At 31.5% G+C, this 25902-nt stretch overlaps 3 protein-coding genes across 6 annotated transcripts in view; 1 reads left to right on the forward strand and 2 right to left on the reverse strand.

The window, feature by feature from the left end:
- LOC123711946 (complexin) overlaps positions 1 to 25902 on the forward strand; it is a 119015-nt gene that overhangs the window by 58388 nt on the left and 34725 nt on the right. For all 4 annotated transcript variants that reach the window (XM_045664860.1, XM_045665018.1, XM_045664935.1 and 1 more), the window contains one exon: positions 6102 to 6183. In XM_045664860.1, coding sequence (XP_045520816.1) covers positions 6129 to 6183 — 55 coding nt within the window. In that variant the 5' untranslated portion in view covers positions 6102 to 6128. The remainder of the gene's footprint in view (positions 1 to 6101; positions 6184 to 25902) is intronic.
- On the reverse strand, positions 8267 to 10492 carry LOC123711859. The gene is made up of 2 exons (XM_045664740.1): positions 10256 to 10492; positions 8267 to 8879 (listed from the first exon to the last, which is right to left on the reverse strand). Exons 1-2 carry the CDS (start codon positions 10373 to 10375, stop codon positions 8568 to 8570), a joined length of 432 nt encoding a protein of 143 aa, XP_045520696.1. The 5' UTR covers positions 10376 to 10492; the 3' UTR covers positions 8267 to 8567.
- On the reverse strand, positions 14605 to 16024 carry LOC123711785. The gene is made up of 2 exons (XM_045664617.1): positions 15916 to 16024; positions 14605 to 15467 (listed from the first exon to the last, which is right to left on the reverse strand). Exons 1-2 carry the CDS (start codon positions 15970 to 15972, stop codon positions 15090 to 15092), a joined length of 435 nt encoding a protein of 144 aa, XP_045520573.1. The 5' UTR covers positions 15973 to 16024; the 3' UTR covers positions 14605 to 15089.

Consider the following 25902-nt stretch of genomic DNA (forward strand, 5'->3'; position numbering starts at 1 on the left):
ATAACTCTAGGAGAATTTACACGGCACAAAAGTTAATCTGCAATTGTTCTATGTTTAAGATATTCTGCGTGTTCATTTATAGAAATAATCATAACTTACTACTCACAGATGTATTAGAACAACGTATTATCATACCAAAAACGTTTATGTTCCGAGATATTTTTAATTAATTTTAGTAACCACAATGTAACCGTAAACTAAGCTCGGGGTCTATGAGCAAATCAATCAGCTTTACCGTAATGATCACAAGCTCCCAACTAGTATTGAATCACAGACGGATCTTATTCCGTTTGACTCAAAACCGATTTAGTTTGAGTGCTCACTGTATCAGAAGTCTATTTGAAATGAAATGTACAATTTTCGACAAGTTTTTAAAAGGAATCTAAATATTGTATTTCTCTTTCGTATACAGAAAGTCTCAGAAGCTCTCACTAGATTCAATGTTCCGCAGGGTTCGAGGGCCAGAGAACTAATTCGACATCGAGCTGTCATTTCATTTCATTTCAATAATTTTTTAAATTAACTTTTTATTTAAAGTTCGAAAGCTATAGATTAAAAATGTATCCCAAGGCAGTCGTAAACAGATGAATTGTAATGTTTGTATGGATATGTAAATGGGCAACATTATTTCGGTTACATACAGTGCCGCCAATCTGTGTGATAAATATGGCGCGACGAAGGGATAATTGCCGAGATGAGGTATCGTTTTTATTTTTGATGTACTGATATTGCTGTTTGTAGTATATTTTAACTTTAACATTACTAATAAAAATCTACAAATACATTCTTAATAAACATTGTTCTTACTGAAATAGAATTATAATTTAATGTTTATTGTATAATTTGGGATTTCAATGTGTATATGAAAGAAGGTTTATTTACCTTGAATAATTGACGGATACATGAGCGTGGACTGAAAATATTAACGTCTATGTACGAGTATCATATACTTATATAAGTTGAAGATCCCGAATGTTCCCTTTATTATGACAAAAAGGGGTTTAGTTAAACCAATATTAAATATAATTTTTCTTTAATTTATAAAGTGAAAATGCTTTATATTACTTAATAAGAACTTGGAGAATGTTACTTGTCCTTCCACGTAAAGGAAGTAATAAAGACAACATTTGTCAATATGCCAGATATCGATTTAATATTTAAACAGAACTATAGTCGGACAAAGGTAACTTTTTTTGCATTTCGCATTGCAGAAAAATTGCATTGAAATTGAACTAGTCAATGTAATCTAACAAGTCATAGTCAAACGATAGCAAAGGTAGAATTGTTCATACAAAATGCTTTATTGAGTACATATTTACAAAGTTTTATCAAAGCGGATAGTTATGTATTTGTATACCGACAAATAGTTCCATGATGAGAAGAGATGGGTTTGTTAAGGCATTAAGAAACAGTATTATATTTTAAGGTTAGTTATTGCTTTTGTAATATAAAATTTATGTTATCAGGATTATGTATTTTTATCTTAAACTGAACTGACTGAATAGAATAATATTATAAATCATTTTCTGATGCGACATTTTACGAAAGAATACATATTAATAGTTGGAATACTAATATAGACAATAATGACACTGTATTTCTGAACCAATTCGAGTTAGGGTGCTTCAAAAAATGAAAATACTAATTCTTAAAAGGGCGGAACTTCCGAGCCTTTTGGCAATATCCAATATCAAAATTTTTATTTATAAGGTTATAAATAAAAATTAGGAATATAAATAAGTAAAATTTAGCTATCTAGGCTCCAAGGGAGTAACGGGACTGCTCTTATTTTTTTAGGGAAATTTGTAGGGTTAACTGTTTAATTTGAATAATAACTTATGACGAACTAATTACTGAATGTAGTAAAGTTATCTAGTATTAGTTTCAACGACATTTAGTAGGCTGATTAAAATTGTTTCAGTTATCAAGTTGTCCATCCATTTTGAATCGACTTATATTTGTACTTCAAACCCCTTAAAGTAACAACTTATACAATTATGGTATAATCGATGGAATTTATGTAGCTTACAAAGTATTCTGGGCTTCAACACATTTCAAATATAATACTCGTATATTACAGAAATGGTAATTCAAAAAGTTGCAAGAACAGGGATTTGTGGTACAAAATTAGGATAATTTACGCGCGTGGCTGAGTTCTTTTGAAGCGTAATGCTTACTTATTAAACTTGGGATATTTCTTTTTATATTTGCATATTCTGTGTAGAATGTTGCAATTACTATAGTCCTTTGTTATAGAACTTTACAATATATGAACCTTTTATATTCAAAAAAAATATATAATATAATCTCCTTCAATTTCTATACTCAATTCTTTTAAATCCCAAACCTCCCTCTTATCTTCTCTATCCTCAAATGAATTCAAATTCTCTGGTCCTTATAGCTATATGTTACGCTCCTCTAATATATGCTTTTTAGAAACTCCATCTCACAGCTCATCCTTCTTAGGTGATTCCTTTAGGATCTCCACCATTACGTTGAAGAATAAGCTGCCCGACTCCATACGATTGGCTAGCTTCTATGTTTTAAAACTCTTCTACATTAAAATTTCTTAACCATATCCTATCCTGCTCAATCGTGACTTCTTGTATTTCTTATTCTTTTGTTTTGCATCGAAATTATTTTATGATTTATTTTTGTATTATTTTAGATAAAGTTTGGTAATGCTATAATTTTTTTTGCACCTGGGTACATCTTATTTCTTTTATTAGTTTCTTTCCTTGCTAGGGTTGCCTGGAAGAGATCGCTTGTTTGCTATAAGGCCGCCCGTTGCATCCCTCATCCTTATGTATTATGTTATTTGATTTTCTATAAATTTTACGAAGTGTAATTTTATATATAATAAAATAGAACAATATTGGCAGTGTTGGTCTAGTGCCTCGTGCGTGCAACTCGTGATGATATGCATCTAATATATGGATGTCTTAGACCAAAAATCACAGAAGGTTGATAACCTTCTTGCCTACAAAAACCTATTAGTTGTACTGCCAATTGATTCGTTTTATTGCTAATAAAATTTCATATATTATAAAAAATCTACTATTGAAGATGGCTGTTAATAGTAACATCAAATAATAACCATTGTTTAACGATAGATACAACGAGCCCATTTATTTGTATTATATAAAAAATAGAAATAAAAATTGACTATTCAACGATATGCTCAGTCTTAGTCGTCACGAAATCTCAAAACATTTCATCTTATAGTTATCAATATTACGAACGGGCCACGACACATGAAGTACATGTTTTAATAGTGTAGAGAGGTTGTATATCACACGTCAATGGCGATATGAGTTCAATACATCAAAACTGTCAGAGCGCTCGCTGCTTGGTAGTTGCTACTACTTGTTATCCTTCAACGCGAAATGTTAGAAAAAAGATACTTATATAGATTTAGAATCTATATCAATATATTACAGGACATTTATTTTATTACGAACGAAAACATACTTCAGAAACATCGACATAGCATCACAATTTATTACTATATACCAAAAACTACTAATATGAAATTATGATTCGTTGTAATTAACCCGAAAATACCATTAATATAGTGCTTAATCCTCAGACCTAACAAGAATTATAACTTTTTGTAATAGAATTCTGTGATTCAAGAAACATTCGTCTGAACCGGGCAAATCCCAATTCTTTTAATAATACAGAGATTTATCCCGATAGTGTTTCACACAAAAAGCGAGGGGATAGTTTCCAAATTTATAACCATAACCGTAGCTTTAATCTGACAAAACCGTGCGGAGTTTATTGTACGACCAGAATGAGCCGGCTATATCCGGGCGTACCACATCCGGGTAGGAAGGGTAGTAAAACGCACGGCTCTCGTAAATTTGACCCAGAATTGACCCGGGTCTTATCGGACTACGAAATATTAGCGATAGTTAGACCAAGTCAATACTAAAACAGTTCTTAAGAGAACGTTACGGTTTAAATACGTCTTTGGTATAACTTATACACGCAACTTAGAATCGTAAATGTGTTAAAGATAATGCAGTTATTTTACACATGTAAGCGATGAATTACATTAAGAAACATGATCATATTACAATATATACATTCCAATGATCTGCATTTCGGCCTGTTTTAGTTGTGGTATACGATGCGGATGACAGAGGTTAATTTTTCTATTCACGGCAAAATTATTTCTCTTTCATATATAATAAGCCCTTAGTAACGCTTGTTAGTTATTTAATACTGTAGTTATTGCGAAAACTCTTGTAGAAATCTCTTCGACAAACTATTCTTTCTGTTATACATGATTTCTTTATTTCTTATGGCCTTATGTTACCTCCTGAATTCCTCCAATCTACAACTCTTCTACAGCACAGTAAAAACACCCCACTTCAAGTATTTCTATTAGATAAGAAGATATAGAAGGCATCAACCTAGTAATAATAGTAGACGATGGCATCTATTGCCTATAAAAAAGGAATTACTGAAATCTACTCAAATAGGTCTGGCCGATGTCCTATTGAGACGTTATACATTTAACTACATAAACATTAGTTCCGCTATTGAAATGCAAATATTTAGTAAGAATCAAAACAAGTTCACGAGTAATTTTACAGTTAGAATCGTTACTTTTAAAAATATGTCCGCAATTTTAAATGTCCTCATTTGTTTGAGCACAATAGTGGCGCATATTTATCAACGTTGGAATAAAATGTACGAAGTTTGGGACAAATCCTATGATATGTGGAGTTTACAAATGAGCAAAAACTGTTTTATCCGTACGTAAATATCGAACTGAATTTGTTGAACTTTTCGCTTAACTGTGGATTATGGGAATTTTGGAATTTCAGTATTTTTGTTAGGGTTAAGCGTATATAGCCTACATTGTGTAAAATTTAAGTTCGACAAGGTATAATAATCTTTTAAAAAATCTAATAATAGACCCAAAACACAAATTTCAAATTCTGAAGTGGTGGAAAGATTTTAATCTAAGTTACTATTTTAGCGGTATTAAATGTACTTTAAATAACTTGATGAAATTTATTTTATGGAAATAAAGTGTTATTTTTAAAAGCATTATTTATTTTCTCTAAAATTAATAATTATTGGTATCCGAGTCACATTAGTATTTTTATTTTACTATATCTTTACCTATCCAAATTATTAGTTAGTTTCAGTAATAATCCAGTTTATAAAGATACCTAGTTTGTTTTATCTAACAATGTAATATGACTACTCCCGGTTTCCAGCAACTTATTAAAGCGCCATCTAGTGATCTAAGTAAAATGTCGTACCTTCAGGATCTTAAACGGAACATTGTAGTTTTTACAAGATCCGCTAGATGGCAGGTTTTCTTTTATACCCATTCTCAATAATATCTTATTTAATTGGCAAACATGATATTGAACTTTGCTTATAATCTTGCGTCTGATAATTATATAAAGTCTTGTATAAAAATTGAACTCTGTTGGTTTCGAATAGTTCATACCTATAGGGTTCGTAGATATTAAATTATTAGCATATTTTAAGAAAATATTTAATTAAAATTAATTTGTTTTAAATATTGTTTTTAACTATACATGGACACTATTACATGAAATTGTAAAGTTGACTTACATAACATCTCCGCTTAAGTAAACGATTAAAAGTAAAAATCCTTCGCAATTTAAACGATTTGAAATCTTAAAGTTGCGTTAATTTGGCATAATGGCCATCACACTCTACTTTGTCAATTTTTAATGATCCACGGATAAAATGATTCATTGTAAGATGCTGTTTAAAATTAATGGCTTCTTCATAAAATTACTTTCTTTTATGATTGTTATGGACTTCAAAATGGACGCTTTTAACGACTAAAAGTATTTAATTACTACTAATTAAATAAAATGTCCCTAGGGAATATAACATTACACAGAAAAAATGACTTTGTTTTATAAAAACGATTTTAATAACGATCTGCCGGTAATAAATTTAAATTAAATTAGCTCTAAATTTTTCATCGATAACTAACGTTTACTGTCAATAAATTATGAGAAGAATATGATCATTGTTTTCAGAAAGATGAAGAAATTCTCATAAGCAAGTTAATGATTTTTATTTTAAATTTGTTTCAGATAAATTAATCACAAACAAACAACAAGATGGCGGCGTTCGTAGCAAAGCAGATGGTTGGCAACAAGTTAAGCGCAGTTAAAGGTGTGTATTTGAAAAATATATTAATATCAAGGCATTGTTAGAAAGTTAAAATGTTTCTTGTCAAATCGCCGCTTTTATAAGCAGGTATCTGCGGCAGGAGTTGTTTGTCGATTAAATCTATTGGTAGATAAATAACGTATTTCAGCACATCAAATGTTGTTCCCGACTAGTCTTCGACTGAATTCAAGTAGCATAGAAATATCTTTTTAGCTTTATATAATAAATCTATGAGGATCTCATTCAAATCTTTACTCAATGGTATGCTCGCATAAGAATACCTAGACGCTAAATTCGCGTTCAATTTCCGGATGTGCTAATAAATTATTTTTTGCGCACAATCAACATTGCTGGTTTGTTGGTAATATAATGTGTAATAACTTAAATTCATCAATCTATGGCAAGTGTTAAGCACGGAATTCTTGTCACCTACTTGCCTATAACAAAATAATATTGGGAAGCATAAACGTAAATACGTTTACGTAAATTATTGCGCCACTGTTTTATTAAATGTCTATTAATTTATTTAAAAATGGGTTTCCGACGTCATTAAGACAGAAAACACAAAAGTAACAATAAAATCCCATCAACAGGTAAACAGCACGCTTGAATTCTTACAAACTATACGAGTAACAATGTGATGTAACAGAGATACACATGATAAGTTATTGCGAAATTTTGGAAAAGAATGCTTTACAAACTGTGAATAAGAAAATTTATTTATTTCATTAACTACCTAACACATCCAATAACAGCGTTATCAATAAATGAATCCGGCTTCAGGTGTTAGACTCCTATATATAACGACTGAATCTTTAGTATAACCGTTTCCGTTGCCAAAAAAATCATTAACGTTTTATATACCTGTGTAGCTATAGGCTATAGGTAGCTTTAAATCTGGAAGACAAATAATAGGAACATAGGTAAACAATACTATTTATTCCCAACACAATGAAGTAGCGTTTTATATTACAACCTCTCCTTCATTTATAAGAATATAAAACGTATTAGAAAGAGTGACACCTAGCGATTGTCGTAAGATCGTGAGAAATGCTTATTTGGCCAATATATGTTATACGCTGTATTGTGATATCGTCTTAACATCAAATTCCTAAACTATAGTTTATGTAACTGTTTTTCTATACATACCTTTTGCTGGAAAAATATTTTTTAATATTACCTTTTATGTTTTTGAATGTATGTTTTATTTTAATGGAATCTCGCTGTTGGCCTTAAGGGCCTTTACAGCTCAGCTCCGACTGTTTTAGCGAGCATAGCTCGGCCTGAATGGCGTTTTATCCCACGGCTATAGCAAAGGCGTCTCCTGTGAGACTCGAACCTCGGCTTGGGCCGTCGCGGGGTCAATCGTCTGAAGGGCAGGACGGAAGCTCACTGGAGTGAGCGAAGTGCGAAGTAAAGGTTCTCGCCTTAACCGGTGACGGCTGTTTTTTACCCTAATCTGTGTTATGCTCACTAATGCATAGTGCAGTGCCTCTGTATGTTACCTTAAATACACAAAAAAAAATTACTTATTATAACTTGCAAGGAAATATCTAGTGTTAAGTTGTACTTTGAAGTTTTCGTTTACTTGGAGTCGCGGAAAGGAGCAAGTGTATTTATAAATCTTGATACAAAGATGATCATCATCTTAAGATCTATTAAAATTGTGTTTATTGTTGTACAAAATATAATAGCATATATATATAGCAAATATATATAGTCTCTGGAGACACACCCCAGATAGCAGACACAGATAAATGTCTCTTGCGGACGCGACTAATGAATAAAAACCGCTTAAGCGCTGATTTCCCCGTGGGTTTACTTGTAAGCGTTTCCCGTTGAAAATTGTTATTGTTATTAATAATACCTGCTCACTGTATACAATATTGTAAGAACGACAATTTATTACTAGTCTAAGTTGTCTGGTAATCTCCCAATGGAGTATTACGCAATAGAATACAAAATCTTTAACTAATTTTAAATAATAATCTTATATTGTGTATGAAATATATGCCGTAGTGTTGATATATCCACATCTCAAGAACATATAAGGACATCTCAATAAAACTAAAACTTTACACTTGTATTTATTCATTTCATTACATTTTAATCTAATTATTTCTTTACAGTCTCGTCGTTCTCCTCTATTGCAATATACTCGTATTATTTCATAAACCAATCGAAGTGGATCTTAATATTACCTTAAATATACTTTCCTTAAAACTAATCTATTATAGATTCGGTACTTATAATTAAATTTAATCTGGAAGACAGTAATTATTTCTCTTCTTTTATATATTTTTTTGATCGTGTTGTACATATAATTGAAGTTATAATAACATAACTATTTAATTATTAGATCAATTAGAATTATTATTATATTTATACTAATCACAGCAATCCATACTATACTCTTTATTGTGAAACAAACTGATCAACACCCTCTTTCTCATTCCTCCGTACGGTTCTGGGCTATAGCCCTCTCTATTGCATTCCTCAACGTACGCCATCTTGATTTTCACTTCATCATCCGGGATAAGGCTTCTTCTTCTTAATTTTCGTTTTAGCTGCTTTCTTCGCTCGTTCCCAGAAGCAAACTCTAGTCTCTGTGGACTAATGTCCTCGACTGGTGAATGGAACAGCTTTTTGCTTATCGGCTTTAGATTTAGAGGTGTTCGGACAGGAGAATCAGTTTCCATCTGAAAATATAAAAAAAAACTTGTATTTGTAATGGACTTAAATCCTACATAAATTAAATTATTATTTTTAATTTACGAGTATATCTTTGATCCGCGTCAATAATGCTGCGATTATTTTAATGTAATCCATATATAACAAAATTAAATAAAAACACTAGATGTTTTTACTAATTAATCTAACTATAACCTAACCAGCCAGTTCCTGACAAAGATTTTCAGGTGCTTAATTATTTGTGTCAAATAGATAGATTTAAACGAAAGTATTTACAACGCAGAAAAACTTTGAAGAAAATATTCTAAGAGAGTTCATGAACTATTCGTGACCTGAATAGTGAGCTTCATACTTGAAATAATACTTTAGACGCCACTAAGTTATTAAGGAAGTTTTTTCGAGTCATCAATCTAACAATCGAATTATGTTTTTGTTATTTCCAACTTATGACCAATATAAAAAACTATAGCAATACAAATAATATTAATTATACCATAATTACGGCAAGGAATTCAGTATTACGTATATAACTTAGCTGTAAAGTACTTTGAAAAGTAAAAAATAACTCGATGATCACAACTGATTATTCATTAGAAACGTCCAGTTATAAATTAGTCTTTTTATAAAATTAGGTTTATTTAAATGCTCACGCGTAAATATGAATCCAACAACAAATTGACTTATAATGAAACTTCGCAGAATAATAAACTCATTGTAAGATAGAAAAGACGCACGGTTTTGAGTGGGGACAAAAAGGATCAAAACATCCGTTCGCCATCTACCTGCTTCTTTGTATTATTTTAGAAGTACCTGCTACTTTCAATTTCTATGAATTCCTTACATCCAAACGAAAACCGATTATAAGATATTTTGTAAAATTGATAATTACGGTCAAAATTTGTTACGACATCAAAGGGACTACTCATATTTGGTTGTAAAAACCGATAGTCGTAACAGCCGATGACGTTGTAATTAAGTATCTAATACAATAGAATTCAGTCTGGACCTTTGATTTTGGTCAATATTACGAAACGATGTCGTAAACGGGTTTGACTGTATATATATGTAAATTATTCAAACCGTACTTTATGTAATATATGGTTTAATTATCATCCCCTAATTAACATAGGTATAAATGCCTTTGTACCTTTTATCTTGTTAATTTAATTTACTAATTATAATTTTTAGAACGTTTAACAGTTTAGGCAAAGTTTGCACACAAAGGTTTTCTTATAAAAAATAATACAATTTTAACTGTATATCTTTCACACACTCATAGCTTACTATGGCACGAGAATATTACATTAATTTAGTTGTTAATATACGTACGGAGACACTGTTTAAAAGTCTAGCGTATCACAAATGTCACTCCAAATATAGTTACCTTATCAGTATCCGAAGCAAATTCAAAGGACTCGTTCAACCTGTTATTCCTGATGAGCACTGTTAAATTGTCGCGAGTAATTCTGTTTATTGGTGTAGATGTGATGGCCGCCATCTTCATAAATACCGTAATGCGTGCACTTCGTATGCCTGGTCGATGCAAACTGACTAAATCCAATTGATGATCGAGTTCGACAATTAACTGTTGACTGGCGAGTATCTACTAACACACGAGATTCGAATAACGGGAGTCTACACAGACAACAGCTTAGGTTTTTACTTAGATTTTTAAATAAAACAAGGTATCTGTCATCTTCAGAAACATCAAAGGGCTGTCAAAAAGTTGGAGTATTTGTCACCTTGACTTTGACTGTTAAATAAGAGCCACTACAGTCTTCGTCATTATTACTTTAAAAAAACTTGAAAGTGTAAGGATACATGTATTATTTACAAACAATTATTAAAAAAATTGTTTGTAATTTAAAATATTCGCCATTTAACATAGCTTTTGTCACGTAAAATATTTCTCAGGAGCAATACAGTACGAATCCTGGCTTCGATCCCCGTCTATAGTAATAATAGTTTGATGTCGGCCGAACTCTTGTCATACAAAAATAAATCTGGCTTAGTCTTTTTATATTAATTTTTACATTTACTTTCCCACAGAATTAACTTTATTTATTATTTATTAGAATTTATTTCTATGTTACCGAATTAGGCTGATCCATTATTGGATTGGTTCAGATCATTTTCAATAGAGAATACATATATTCTAATCCGGGAATATAATTAGGTACCTATATTAATATGAAACATGTACTGTTGAGCAAATGAGATTTGACAGTGACTACTAATCATGAAATTATAGAATTTCAAAATAAGAACATAGATCGCAGGCTTCTGATGAAGTGAGAAGATCCCAGTTCGTACGTAAAATACAATGTAACATGTTTTACATATATATTGTATTTCATATACATGAATATGTAGGGTATAGCATAGTCATGAATATGTAGGTCTATGATTTACATTAACTCTCTATTGTTAATAATTACCAACCCAAAATAATAAATCTTATTACTGTGTCTTTTGTTCAAATGTTTATTAAGATAAAACATTAATTGATTATCTATGTATAACTAGTCTGGCCATAAATACTGTTACATAAAATCTTTTCTTTTTTTCAACTTTTCAATTACATATTTTAAATTTGGAACAAGTATAGGTATTATTTAAAAAACTTCTTTCGGTTCCGTGTTCATTATCAAATTATAATATGGGATGGGGTGTTATAGAAAATAGGTATTCAGTGATCGCCTTGCACAAAGCGGGTATGAAGCATATTATAGCTGTAGACTGGCCTTCAATTAGCCCAGACCTCAACCCTTTAGACTTCAAATTATGGCTAGTTTAGAAGCCCGCTCTTAACAACACGGCAACATTGAGCCTCTCAAAAAATCTTTGGAGCAAGCAGTGGTGAAATTTCTTGGAAACAGTGCGTAAATCCATAGATTCGTGGCCAAACAGATTAAAGGCCCGTATAAAAGCCAAAGGTGACCATTTCAAATAGATTTTTTTTTTGAGGAGACTAATAAATATCTACACTAATATTATAAAGAGGAAAGATTTGTACCAATTTTTGTATGTTTGTAATGAATAGGCTCAAAAAGTACTAGGCCGATTTAAAAAAATTCTTTCACCAATAGAATGCTACATTCTGCCAATTTGACATAGGCTACATTTCATTTTGAAAAAAATTTGGGATCCTTAGTAAAATTGGAACAATGTAACCGAAGGTGTAGAAAAATGAGTCTTAAAATGTCTTTCGTCGAATGCGCTGCCGAAACTATTAGCGATAGAAAAAAATAATGTACAACAATATTGAAGAACATCATAATGTCTACAAAAAACTCCGCGGTAGCATATGTCCAACTATTGTAGTTATGTTACTACAACAACAACAAAATGCTAACAAAATTCAAACCATGCTATTTATGTGTTTATATTAATCCTTATCCAAATAAATTATTTTATGGTCAAGACCATTTAACTACCTATAAAATAATTTTTAAATTATTTAAATTGGACTTTCCATTCAAAAGATATTACGAATTAAAAAATTCAAACAGTAAACAAAACCGCCATAGCGCCGTGGCCGTTGTTCGCGATGCAGTCTGAAAAGCGCGCCGGGCAACAACAAAACCAATCAAAAAAAAAATTGTATGGAAAATACTAAATAATGATAGGCAAGTTTCTATCGACACGAACAAAAATTTCTTTGAAATACCTAGATGTATAGGTAGATACATTTTTAGTTGAAAGATGTCAATGTTTAATTTAGACTGTATATATTTTATTCGACTCTGCTTTTATTCTAATTACTTAAAAAAAACCATAGTAAAATGTATTTAATATCCTATGTAAATATTACTTATTTAAGTGCCCGCCACTTAAACCATCAAAGAAATTGAACATAAATAGACTTACAGTCAAATATAACTGTGGGATTTTTTTAACATATATTATTTATTAATAAATAATATCTTTTTAATAAATAAAAATATTTGTGAAAAAAAGTGTTTTATATCCAAATTTCCAAAAATAAATAATTGTCTACCCCGTGCGAAGCCGGGACGGGCTTCTAGTGTAGGTATAAATTTGAACAATATTCCATTAGTTCATTTAGAAAAATGCATTTTCATTTCTAACAGAACTTATGGCTGGGCTAGGTATAAATACGGATTAATCTCAGGTCCTATTTCTATTTGAAACAAAACTTACAGCTGGTGCCTTTGGGTGCAGTTTCAAATAAATAATCTCCATTGTTTTAGTTAAAAAGAATTTAAAAATATCTTTCAAACAATGCTTCAGAGCGGATTTGAATTTAAAGTCTTACAAGTTTTATGAAAGATGGTTTCCTTCTGCGAATTATTTTGAATGAAAGAACCCGTATGTGTCGGGTTGCGATTTTAAAGTATTCCTTTGTTTACAAGTCGATTTAGGAATAACTTCTCGTGTTTTGGCTTATGTTAAAAATATTAAGAGGCATAAGTGGTAGTATAAAAGTTTAGTTAACTATTTCGTTATGTTAATAAGTTTCGATTTATAGTTTGCTGTTGATACATCTTTTTCGTGCCAAGCAATTTGTTACAATTTTGGGAGCCCTTCTTACGTTTCCATTATAATTCAGACTTCAGTCTTGTTTTATCTACTACACAACTCGCACTTGATTTGCGGACCATTGACATAAGATAAAAAAAATTTCCTTACCTCTACCCTACTAAGTTCTTGATGGGGGTTTTAGGGTACTATTCATTAGAACTTCATAGATTTAGCTATAATTAAATTTGGTTTAATGGTAATTAAAAACTAGACGGAAAGCGCATAATTGCTGGGAGAGATCATGAGACTGTACGTTCCGGACAATTATTACTGCTGTCGGAAACATAACCTTTTTGCTGTGCGTTCGGCTCGCACTGTCAAGCGTCAACAAGCGCCCATTCCTCGGTTACTCTCGGTACTAAATGGGTTTCTCGACTCTTCACCGACCTATTTATGAAGCCTATGGGGGTAATATACTGTGACTTAAAAATATACTTGGAAAAGATTAGAGGAGGCAGGAGGTTTACTGCCAATTTTGTAAATAGCATTGTATGTATTTTATTTTAGTTTTATGTTACTTTTAGTTTAGAATTTGGCCATGCATGGCCTGTAAATAAATAAAAGATTATATTATTATATTTTTCACATGCCAGGAATTTATTTTTTTTTGAAATAAGTCTTATTATTAAATGAAGAAAAGAAAAGTGCAACTATGTGCAAATTTCTAACAAGATTATACTTAATTCATTACTACTTTATATAAGATAATGAATCAATCTCTATTTAAAGCAGAAATGAATTAAATATAATCGGAATAATTAAAGCTTAGCGTGAAAAGGTCGAATGACTTTTCAATATATTTAAATATAGGTAGGGATTAATGTAGTCAATAAATAACACAAATTTTCATACCCGTTTATTACAAAAATTACAAGTAAATACAACCAACTTTGTACATAACGTCTCGTTGTCTAATATTCTTTCATTTTATAATCTATTGTTGTACCATATGCAAACACCCTTTTGCTATTAAAACATTTTGTTGTTAATTTTTTTTAAAGTTGGTTTTAAATGATATTCTCGTTCATTTCTATTTATGTACTATCCTATGACTTTAAAAGATTCACAAATAGTAATATTTTTATTAAAAGATTTTTCTATATATATAGTTGTATATAATTTGTAAATTATCAAAAGTCATAAAATATATATTACTAAATACTCACGTATTATAAAAAAAGATTTCAATTAGATAATTACAATCACCCATCATTTTGAACTCATGAGTTTCTTATAAAAATAACAAGAAGTAAAAAAACTAGACAATATTCCTCAAATATAGCGATAAACACTTTGTCGGATACTATAAAATATATATTTATACAAATAAATCACTGTGAAAAAGCTATATTGTCTAGACATACATAAAATAAAATTCAATTTTTTTTCGTTATTCATTATGACATCATTGAAGAAATTATTCAGTCAATGTATTTTAATAACCGTTCACCTTATTAAAATAGCCGCAATATAGTATCCGCGCTTTCTTAGTCTTCATACAGATTTAAAACGGCACACTTTATAAACAAAGTTAATCAATACTTACCTCTTATAAATAGCTAATAGCTTTATTATTTCCTATTACTACAATTCCCAGTATCAAGTATCACATTATCACAGTCCGTCACACTAGCCAACAATTTATATTAACGATCGTAATGCCTTCTATGAAATTAGAAGTAACGATATTCTTGTTTTTTCTTTATTTGGGAGTATGCCTCCGCGAGTTTATTCGACAGGTATGTCACAGATGTATTGGAAGACATTTTGAACGCTTTAAAAAAGGCATCTATAGCCGCTTCACTACAGCTGTTGCTATTGACAAGGTTCTGCTTCACTTGCAGAACCTTTTTTTCTTTGTCGGCTTCTTCTTTACGAGTACTGGCCATTATCCATGCCTGGTGGTCCTCTTTAGTCGGCCTTATATGTTGGATCGGTTGGTATTTAGAATGGCAGGAACATCTGAGCCGGTAGCACACAATGCACTGCTCCAGCTCATATTCATCCAACATTCTAAGTAGTTCTTTCTTCTTATTCTGCATATTTACGTTCTGAAATTATTTTTTAACGATTATTTATATAGTTTACAACGCAAAAGCAGTGTTGGCCTAGCGGTGAGCGTGCAGCTCTCAACCCTGTCGTGCGGTCGAATACCTGCTGTGCACCAATAAATTATTCTTTCTCGGTAAGGATTTAACACTCGCTCGTACACTGAAGGATAAAATAGCGAGGAAACTTAAGATACGCCACCTTAGAACTAAAAATCTACGGAGTGTGTCAGGTGCATAAGGCACCAACTTGTCTATTAAAAAAAAAAGATCGATAGCCCAGATCTACAAGGGAGTACCAGTGTTTATTTTTAAATAAATACTTTAACTCATCTTTAGTTATACTCTACAAAAAGTCAACACTCTGTTTTTTCTTATTAAATAAAGAATGTTATTTATTAATTACCACTTGCTTAAAAATACGTAATAATTCATATAATAAAGAACTTACCAATTGGTATACTTCATCAACGTTAACACAATCTCTTTTACAGATAGACATATTCATTAAGTGCAAAAACTAAATAAATGTTTTAGCACGACCAACTTATGCGGATGAATGAAAAAGACAAAGTGACTCTGACTTGGAGGTAATAGACCACACTGTTCGTAATTTTAACCAAAAATGCGAGCAAACAAAAAACAACCATATATAGTTTGTATAAGTGTGAAAATAGTTTGCTTACGAATAACAATATGGATTTATAGTACCCTCTGTTGGGTAAAGTTAGCTCTAGTCAAACCTGTCTGTACCCTGATTTCCAAATAACGGACCATTAATTATACACAAATTACATCAATTAGTTAATGACTACAATAAGCTATGTAAACAATGTCTCAGTCCTACACTCAAATACATATTGCAAATTCTGATAAATACGATAATGCGTTAACTAAATACCACTGGAATATTGCTCGAATCAGAATAGAATTAGTCTATAACAACCATAATAACGTATTTATCGAAAATCTCCAGATTGTTTTAAGCGATTTAAAAACATCGAAGGATGTTTTTGTAGTATTATAACAACATGATATTAGTGTGGACAACACAAACTATTTCATTTAAATTTTAAGTGTATCTTTATTGTATAAAAGTATATGGAAATTAGTCAGCGTATTTATATTAAGCAAAGAAATATATTATTCATTTATCAAACATATAATAATTAAGAACAACATTAAATAAGCACAAAGGGTGGTACATGAATTCTTCAAGTCCATTTATTTTATGAAGCGTCGCCGAAGCGTATCGTGAGGCAAGGCACGTCCCAGTTAAAAGCGAGCCCACAAATTCCCGACATTGCTGAGGGGGGTGTGATATTTGCCGACGCCATATTGGGACCTGCCGCATACCACAGCGTCAATATCGAGAGGGACCTCTAGAACAATAAGGGTATTAAATAAGAAAGTGGGTTATTCGATTTAGAGCGTTTATGCCTTTTGTTCCCTCACGTCAAATGTACTTTACGTTTTCTTTACGGCTCAGTTGGTTTTTATACACGTATTATGTTGAAGTCAAACGAATTTAGAAAAACTGTCTTTGCGTTCCTTTTAGGTGTCACGTAAGGATTGTAATTTAGGATGTATACATTCGAAACGAAAAAAAATAGGATACATTTAAGTAAATGACAATTTTTTAAAAGAATTAGCTGCACATATAAATTGGCGGATAACTTATCAAATTTGTTTTATATGCATTTGTCACGTTGCTAAACAAGACTGCTATGGTTACATTAATACAAACCACAACGGTTTTCTAATGTATGTTACATTGTACACACAGTGTGATTATATTATATTATTTTGTAAAATAAAGAAAAAAAACAAAAACTTAGCCTCACTATTAGTGTCGGGGATGCTTTATATATACTAAATTAAGTGAAACTAAGTAAATTTATTCTCCAGAATTATAATAAATATTGTGAAATATTTTGTTAAAAATTAAGACATTTAAGTTAAATACATGTTCTCTAAAATCAAAGAATACTCTATTGACAATACTTTATTTATCAAATTATATTATTAAATGTTTACACTAAATCGGGAGAATAGAATTTAGGGTAAGGTACTTTTTTATATGTAGAATTATATATGTATGATAATTATAAAGCCTCCATTGAAATTTATGTTCCGTTCGATATTATTATACTTTATCCTTATCCTTTATGCTAGATATTCTATCTAGTAATAGGTTCTAAATCATAGTCTACGTCCTCAAAGTGCGCGAAATATTTGCAAGTCGGAGCCGGGTTGGCTGAAAGTCCGTCACGTAGCCCAGACATACTCACGCGTCCCGCCAGGGTTGCTTAAACTGATATTTCTATTACGCTATTTATTTGTGGACAAATTTTCCTTCTTAATATTCAATTATAATTGACACAGCTTTTGACTAGTAAACCACAGGGTAGACTCGTAAACAGTTGACCAAACACTTATATTACTATAAAATAATTAATTTATTAAATCGATCTTTTTAATTATGAAGCATAAATGATTGAATGATAATATCGTAAAGATAAAGTTCGTAAAAATGTTAGTTACTAAAGGCAGTTTATCGTGTAAATCGAAATTGCACTAAAAAAATTAGATTGACACAAGTGTGGAAACACGAAGGCTTAACGGTTCACAGAAGCCAATTGAAAACGATTTTCATTTCACAGACAATTTAGCAGTTACCGTGGTTACGGGCACATAAAAACCTCTTTGTAAAGATACTGGAAAAATACTAGCGACATCTATGCTGAATGTTTTTGCTTTAGAATTCAGACTCTCGTAAATGTTTTTGTACTTATGTGAAATAATTTCTTTTATATGACTTTCGCAGATCAATTGGAGGGGTTGCAAATAAGATAGACTTTTTTAAATTTATAAATAGGTCTTATATGCTCTTGCATCTGAATTTTATTAATATTGACAATATTATGTAATATTGTCAATACACTATTATAATCAGACTGTCCTAGCGACAAATAATCGCACAGCTGCCCGCGAGAGATAACTCGCTTCGGTAAACCGCTTCGATACTACTATTCGCTTCTGTGTCTCTGGATTGTTTTTTTTTTTTTTTTTTAATGGAATCTCGCTGTTGGCCTTAAGGGCCTTTACAGCTCAGCTCGGGCTGTTTTGGCGAGCGTAGCTCGGCCAGAATGGCTTGTTTTCCCGCGGCTAGCGCAAGGGCGTCTCCTGTGAGACTCGAACCTCGGCTTGGGCCGTCGCGGGGTGGTCAATCGCCTGAAGGGCAGGACGGAAGCTCACTGTAGTGAGCGAAGTTGTGTCTCTGGAACTCTCTGAACTTGCCTTTGAATAGATTTTCGGGGTAGAGGAAGAAAAAAACTGTCAATTTATGAGTAATAAGTAGTATAAACAGACAGCCTGCATTCAATTTTACATAAAGTTATCTATATCACCCACGTAAACTCTCTGAGATGGTAAGATAGATTTAAAAAAAAATTAATTAATTGAGTTTGTATCTAATTACTTATGAATTATTTTGATATTAGGATAATAGTCTAGATTGCGGTATTTAATAGTATTTTATGTAATCTGAAGAGCGTAGCTATATCAAGATATCCTGTAATCGGATTGCAGGCTGGGATCTATAATCCGAGCAGTTTTTAATTTTCTCGGCGCGACGCAAATTAATCTTGCTCGCTGTGGGTCCACAGACTACGACAAAAATACTTTTTCAAATCTCAATCGCTTAACCTCGCCACAAAAGATTCATTCACAATACATTTTCATGATTTAAAGTTACCGTTGATAAATATAACGAATGTTGTCTTTAGAAGAAGTCAATATTAATATTGTCACTATACTGAAGTAAGCAATTCTTTTTCGATATGACGCAAGAGTTAAAAAGTGTTTTGGCCATTAGTTTTGTTTTAATTACTCTTGTATTGTATTTTATAGATAAACTGAAAGCCAGCAATTCTTTAGTATTTTTGTAATAGCTGGTATCTCAAAGAAATGCTTATTTCTAGTATTTATTAGTTTTAATAAAATTATACTAATTTAGTGAACCACGAGATATCAACCCTTTAACCTTCCATTGTCTACAAAAAATCACAGGCAAGCCCCCAATATCAAACAGTGGACGATTGAGTACAAATAACTGGGAAATAAGATATGAATATCAAGAGAAAAGGCCAATTATCACGTCAAATGCACGCGCTTCAAGTGTGGTGCGGAAATTGCGGCGGCCATCTTGTCGGAAGCGAAATTATCGCGGGAATGAGTGCCATTCTCATATTGATTAGATTCTACGCTTTTTAGGTACGAGCCTTTTTGACGTTTGATTATTTTTAAATTTATCGTAACCGTTTTATACTTTAAAGTGTATCTAATTTAAATTAAATTTAAATTTTATCTATTATTTCCTTTGACTCATAAAAAGTTTGGTTCTTTTAATCCGACAAAAGGTTTCTCAATTTTAATCTTCCTACGCTAGGGTTGGTATTGAATAAATTTTTCTCAAAGTTTACGAACTTAACTTGAGAAATAGCTAATTTGATGACCCACTAGGACTTAAAGAGCATCTTATTGATCTTAGTTTTGCGTTTTGTTTCGTTATATTTGTTACAGAAATAAAATTAATATATCCATTAACATCGACAAAGGAAGTGAGTAAAATGTAAACATAAGGGTGAATCGCAGCAAATCCGATTAGACGCTCTTTGATTACGCAAATCAGGCTTCTTACGACCCCCGCCGGGACTAATTTTATTACGTCACTGGTCGTTGTTATCGGGCAAGTAACTGGATCCAGCTATATACATATACTGTAGCCACTGCGTCGCAATTAAAAAAAAAATAGTTAAGACTGATTCGGCTCTTCCTACCGTAACGTTGGAATGAACTATATAAAATCTACCATATGACGTCATTTTGAAGGTAGAGCTTAGTACGACTCTTTAATGTAAAAAAATTGATGTGTTCAAAGCTTTACCGTATGTATACTTTAATATTAGGATGGATTTCAATTTTGAATGTTTATTTTAACCTCAATGTAGGTATTTACCAAACATGTAAGTATATTCTAAATAAATAACATTTAATCAATTCTAATAAGATTATGATACTGGAATCATCTCGTCCATAAACGCAAATGCTCCATAGACGTCCATACTTTCTCTTAAGAAATTACTAAATTTATTTCAGACAGTATCATTTTGTATGAAGTTGAATGGCGAATAAATAAACCTCGTTCACTATATTGTTTCTCACATAATTTTATTTTAACAAATGAAAGATATTTTGCGAGTAGCGCGTTCAAACTGATGTTAACTTAATAAAATCGTTTATGTGTTATTAAATTTTATTCTATTTAAAACCGATTTTCTTTAGTTCACTGATTCATCTTAGAATAACGAAGTTGTGTTTCCTAAATATTACTCTATATTTAACTTTGACGTTCCATTTGCTAAATCAAATTTACGGAAAATATTTTTATTTGTGTATTTTGTTAAGGAGACTTCCGAACCGAAAACATCAACTACTCTGATTGCTTTACATAAAACGATATTTTTATACAAGCGCAAAACAATTTCCTCTTAAATAAATCACGGTAACACAAAATGCATTAACATGAGGTGCCCACCTTGACGTATGCCCGTGTTATCTGTCCGATTCTGATGGATCCCGTTTCCCGATTTTTAGGGAGAATATTGATTATACTGAAGGCAACACTGCCCAAAGATTCTGTTACGATTTATTGTCGGCTCTTATTTAAATTGTTTGCTATTTGATATAGGAATTGGGAAAAGGTTAAAATAGGTCACCTGAGTTGTGAATTCTTTGTTCTCCATTTTTCTTCAAACAAAACGTTTGGGCTATATATTTACGTGTGTGACTATTAAGTTTGAATACTGTGAATGAAATAGTTCGTAAGTTATACTATTCGGTGATTCGTCTAATTTCTTCCTAAGTCATATAACAATACCATACTCTTAACTAAACGTCGATTAAGGGTCTCGTTATTTTGTTTTAGATAACCAACGATCCTTAACGAATGTTACTTTGATGATCACATCTTATACCGCCGTACATATAGTCTATGTTTCTGGATTCTTTTGTTTCTTACTTGAAAACACTAAACATAAAATAAAACAAATATAACCCGAATAACCGAGAAGTTTGATAAATTGACGTTGAAGTTGAAGTTTGGTAAGCCAGAACTAAAATATTCACGAGTTATGTTATATTGACTAGGGTGATATTTTCAAGTAAAGCATATATAAGATTTAAATATAACTAACGAAACTTTCTATGTTGTCGACTTGACTAAAATTCTAAGCTCCCTTGGCTGGCCTTGAATGTATATATAACAAGTATTCGACCGTTTTATCCATGCAATATAATTCTAGACTACTGCAAGTAAACCTCTGGTTAAATACAACAGGCTGAATCAACAAATCATAACAAAGGCAGTTCCTGGTTCAAATAAGCTCAGTTATGGTATATTACTTTGATCAAGGGGTAGAAGATTGATAACATGATACGTCATTGTGAGTGGTAATGACCCGAGCTGATGGATACCCTTATGAATTATTTGTGCTCATTCTGAAATCATATACCAGTAACCCTTTAAGTGATAAAGCATTTTGATTATGTCAAGAAACTACTGTTGAGTTTAATAGTTAATTCGTGATAATGTTTATATGAACTAAAAGCCGGCGGCTGTCTCTTTACTAAAAACTTTTTATTTACGCAACGGATTTTAAAATAATATTCACTAATAGACGTCATTGTTTAAGAAAAATATTTTTATGTTTCTTTATTATCGTTACAATTGCACAACTTTAACTTTTCGACGAAATACTTAAACATTATTTTAAACGTACAATTTTATTAACAAAAATTGAGACTAGGAAGCATATTAGTTTGCTATGTCTAATTTTTTTAAATTTAAATTCTGAATTCATACAGAGACGTAAGTTATCGTTTAAAATATTTGTGCCCTTATTTTAATTATATTTTGTTTTAAAGTGATGATGTTTGATGAGGGACAAAAAAGTTTTTATCAGAGCTATTTAAACGTAAAATCAAAGTGAGTTAATAATGGCGGTCAAGGGCCGGAAATTGTCGCGACGCCATCTTGGCCCACGACCGGAAGCGGACATGCCTTTAGAAGCCATTTGGGCCATTTTCCTCAAACCCAATAAATAAAGATGAAATTCAATAGACAGATAGTTTGCTAAATCCAATCGCACTGTGTTTCGGCTCCATTATTGTGATATACTGCGCTATAGATTACGACCGGCGGCTCAGGCCTTTTTAAGATGCGATAAATCGGCATAGTTGCCAATATAACTCGTGTTTAAGAATGGTTTGAGACAATACGTGTAGCTAAATCTTCTATACGCAAATAATAAATAACCTTTTTTATAGTACCTACTGGTGAATGTTTGAATGTTACTTAATTATTAAAAAATAAAGCAATCACCCAAGTATTTCGTAGTTATTTACTCAGTTTTAGTAGAACGGGCTAAATAAAATGAATGTTTCAAATATATAAAGTTTTAATTCACTCCGCGTGTTTAATACTTTTTAACCAAACCTTTTCAGCGATATTTAGTAAATTTAAAGGATTAATCCCAAAGCATTTAAACTAACATTTAAGACGATAATTTTAAAAGTTTTAACAAGCGCCCGGACGACGATTGTACCCTTTTCCTGAATTTTTGAAGTGTCCTTCCTAAGAGTTTCTCAATCGAATAAATCTCAACATAATGAGAAATTTATTTAAGTAATTTTTGTTGGTTCTCTTGTAGGGTAAAGGGGCTTTGAGAATTCAAAAGTATGACATAATACACAATTAGCTTGCTTACTTATAACGCATTATGCGTTATAATAAAAGTTCTTTCTATGTATCAAATACCTTTTTTCTATTGTTAGTGTCATTTTTATCTTGTTACACCAAAGAAGTATAACTTGTAACGCGTAACGCTAACGCTTCTTAAGTACACACAATGTTGTTTTTCTCAATATATTTTTCTACATTGCACTAAATAAATATTTTATTTATTTAGAGCTGGGATAGACCAGACTGTATGGGAATTCAAGCATTGCTTAGGGTACCTACCTGAAAATTCAGATCCCTGAAGCATGCCCTGCTGTCTCAATGGAGCTCACGAATTGTCCCCATTCAGCGGTCACCAATCCCGCACATCACCGTTAACGCTACTTAACCGTTTCCTTACAACTAGATATATTTTCGACAGATTTGGGATGACTGACTGACGAATGTAACACGATTTTATTCAAGTTAGTATTGTTTAGTTTTGCTTCAAATAAGCAAATATAAGTACATAACTTTAACCTTAAATAAGTTTGAATGAAAAAAAGTCGCTTTGTTCCTGCACTACTAAGATAGTAAATTATAAAGGTATATTTACGAAGATGATATCACGAATCTCACACATTGTCGGCATCATTTTCGCACCATTTCCCTCCCGGTCGCCTCGCTCCGAACACTATTAGGAAAATTCTAACTTATTGCGTGCCATCTTCTATCCGAGCAATTGTTTGGGTGGTGTAAGTTATAGGAGATAACACGGAGGACTGGACTTTGAAATACCTACAATATAGCTCGATAAACAGCCGATATAAAACCATTACCTACGGTAACATCAAACAAAGATGCTATAAAATAGTATGAAAATGAGTAGCTGCTAAAAACTTGCTTTATTTAAAATAGTTATCGCTTAGTAAATGATATTTTAGCAATTCTTTTAAAGATTAAATATGGTCTGGTTTACTTCTCGATTCTATTGAAACATTAATCTGTTTAATAGGAATAAGAAAGTACAGGAAAATGTATTTCTAAAGATTTTGTCAACATATTAAGAACATATTGCTAGCTATACTTTTGATTTAACCGCTAACACCTATGACTGATACTGGACATCCTATAATGCATCGTAAAAGGGTAGATAGAGCGCGCGTGACATCGCCGCAAATCCTCCGTCTGTTCATCCCCCTTTCCCCCTTTCTAGTCCCCTTAGCAACAAGTGTCTTTTCATAATAAATCAGTGAAGAATATTCTTTAGTTTAATCTTTGTCTTAGAGCTCGTGGAGATACTTGTTGGAGTATTAATATTTTTCTCGGTGACGTTACATTATGATAATTCTTGATCGTACGTTTATAAACTAAACCGCGAGTATACCTTAGTAAGCCCCAAAAATTGGAAATAATTATCTAAACATTTTTATTTTTTATTAAAAATAGTTTTGGAACTATAACAGAAAATAACAAAGTTATACAATAATTAGAATTATTACAATTACTCGTTTAATTGCTTCATGAAAACATATATTTAATATTTGTTTTATTTCTTGACAGTGTCCTAAAATACACAAAATTATTTCCGTTATTACTTAAATACAAATTTAGACTAAGCATTTATTTTGTCTTCTAATTTGGATCTGGTAAATATAAATTAAGGCATACGCCATCAGCACTAGTAGAACCATTAAGTTGATTATATCTGATAAGGTTTGGCGAGTAAAATACTGAATAATAAAGGGTTATTAAATGAATTCCTTCGGTGTGATGTTATCCTAGTTCCGAACCCACGCCCCTGTGATTAATTATACGTATAATTAATTAAGATGACGGATCACTATAGACGAAATTGTATTGAGATTCGCTTATTTCGCAGCTCCATTCTGAATTCATTGTAGTTTTTGGAATATTAGGTTTATTTACTTAATATCTTGAAAAAAAATATGACATTTCCCTTTAGATAGTAGATAATTCATATGCCAACCAACCTGAAAAATACACCAGCGTCCGTGCTCCGTAGTTCGTTCGATGTAGTTCTCTCAATGTCGGTAGCAATGATGTCGCAAAATCTGAAACGCTGTCAGTATCGTTATTGAAAGTTACAGAGTAAGGGCCCATCTGTCTAATCACTAAGCAATGGAGGTGACATTTATAGTGTGTTAATTTATAAACGTTCTCCTTCATATACATTTAAACTACGATATGACAATAATATTAACACAATATTTAGTAATTTAAACTAAATAATTTGGTAATGCCCAGTCGTGTTTGAATTGTTAATGGTCATACGACACGTTTCGAATTTGTAAATGCTAATTCAAAGTGATTTATAATGGTTCACTGAATCACTAGGCTAACTCGTGTCTCGTGAACAATAATTTACAGGTTTTCAGTAGTATTTAGTTCACTAATATGTTTGTTTATATCATTTCATTTAAAATTACACTTTAATACGCTAAAATAACATAATACTGGTAACATAAAATAATATAACAAAAACCAACAACTAACGTTAAAAGCTTTAATTTTAAAATTCCTAATCAAGGACTAAAATATGTTTTGTTGCTGATTTGTTTTTTGTTTATACGCTAGGTCATTATGTCAGAAACTTGGTCAAGATCAAACATGTTATTCTGCGTTTAAAATGATAGT

The sequence above is a fragment of the Pieris brassicae genome, chromosome 1 (assembly GCF_905147105.1).
Source record: "Pieris brassicae chromosome 1, ilPieBrab1.1, whole genome shotgun sequence".
Taxonomy (NCBI): domain Eukaryota; kingdom Metazoa; phylum Arthropoda; class Insecta; order Lepidoptera; family Pieridae; genus Pieris; species Pieris brassicae.

Coding starts and splice junctions, on each gene's coding strand:
- LOC123711859 (XM_045664740.1), bottom strand. CDS start 10,375: ATGAAGATGGCGGCCATCACATCTACACCAATAAACAGAATTACTCGC. Junction 8,880..10,255: donor TTGCTTCGGATACTGATAAG/GTAACTATATTT, acceptor TTATATTTTCAG/ATGGAAACTGATTCTCCTGT.
- LOC123711785 (XM_045664617.1), bottom strand. CDS start 15,972: ATGAATATGTCTATCTGTAAAAGAGATTGTGTTAACGTTGATGAAGTA. Junction 15,468..15,915: donor TTGATGAAGTATACCAATTG/GTAAGTTCTTTA, acceptor AAATAATTTCAG/AACGTAAATATGCAGAATAA.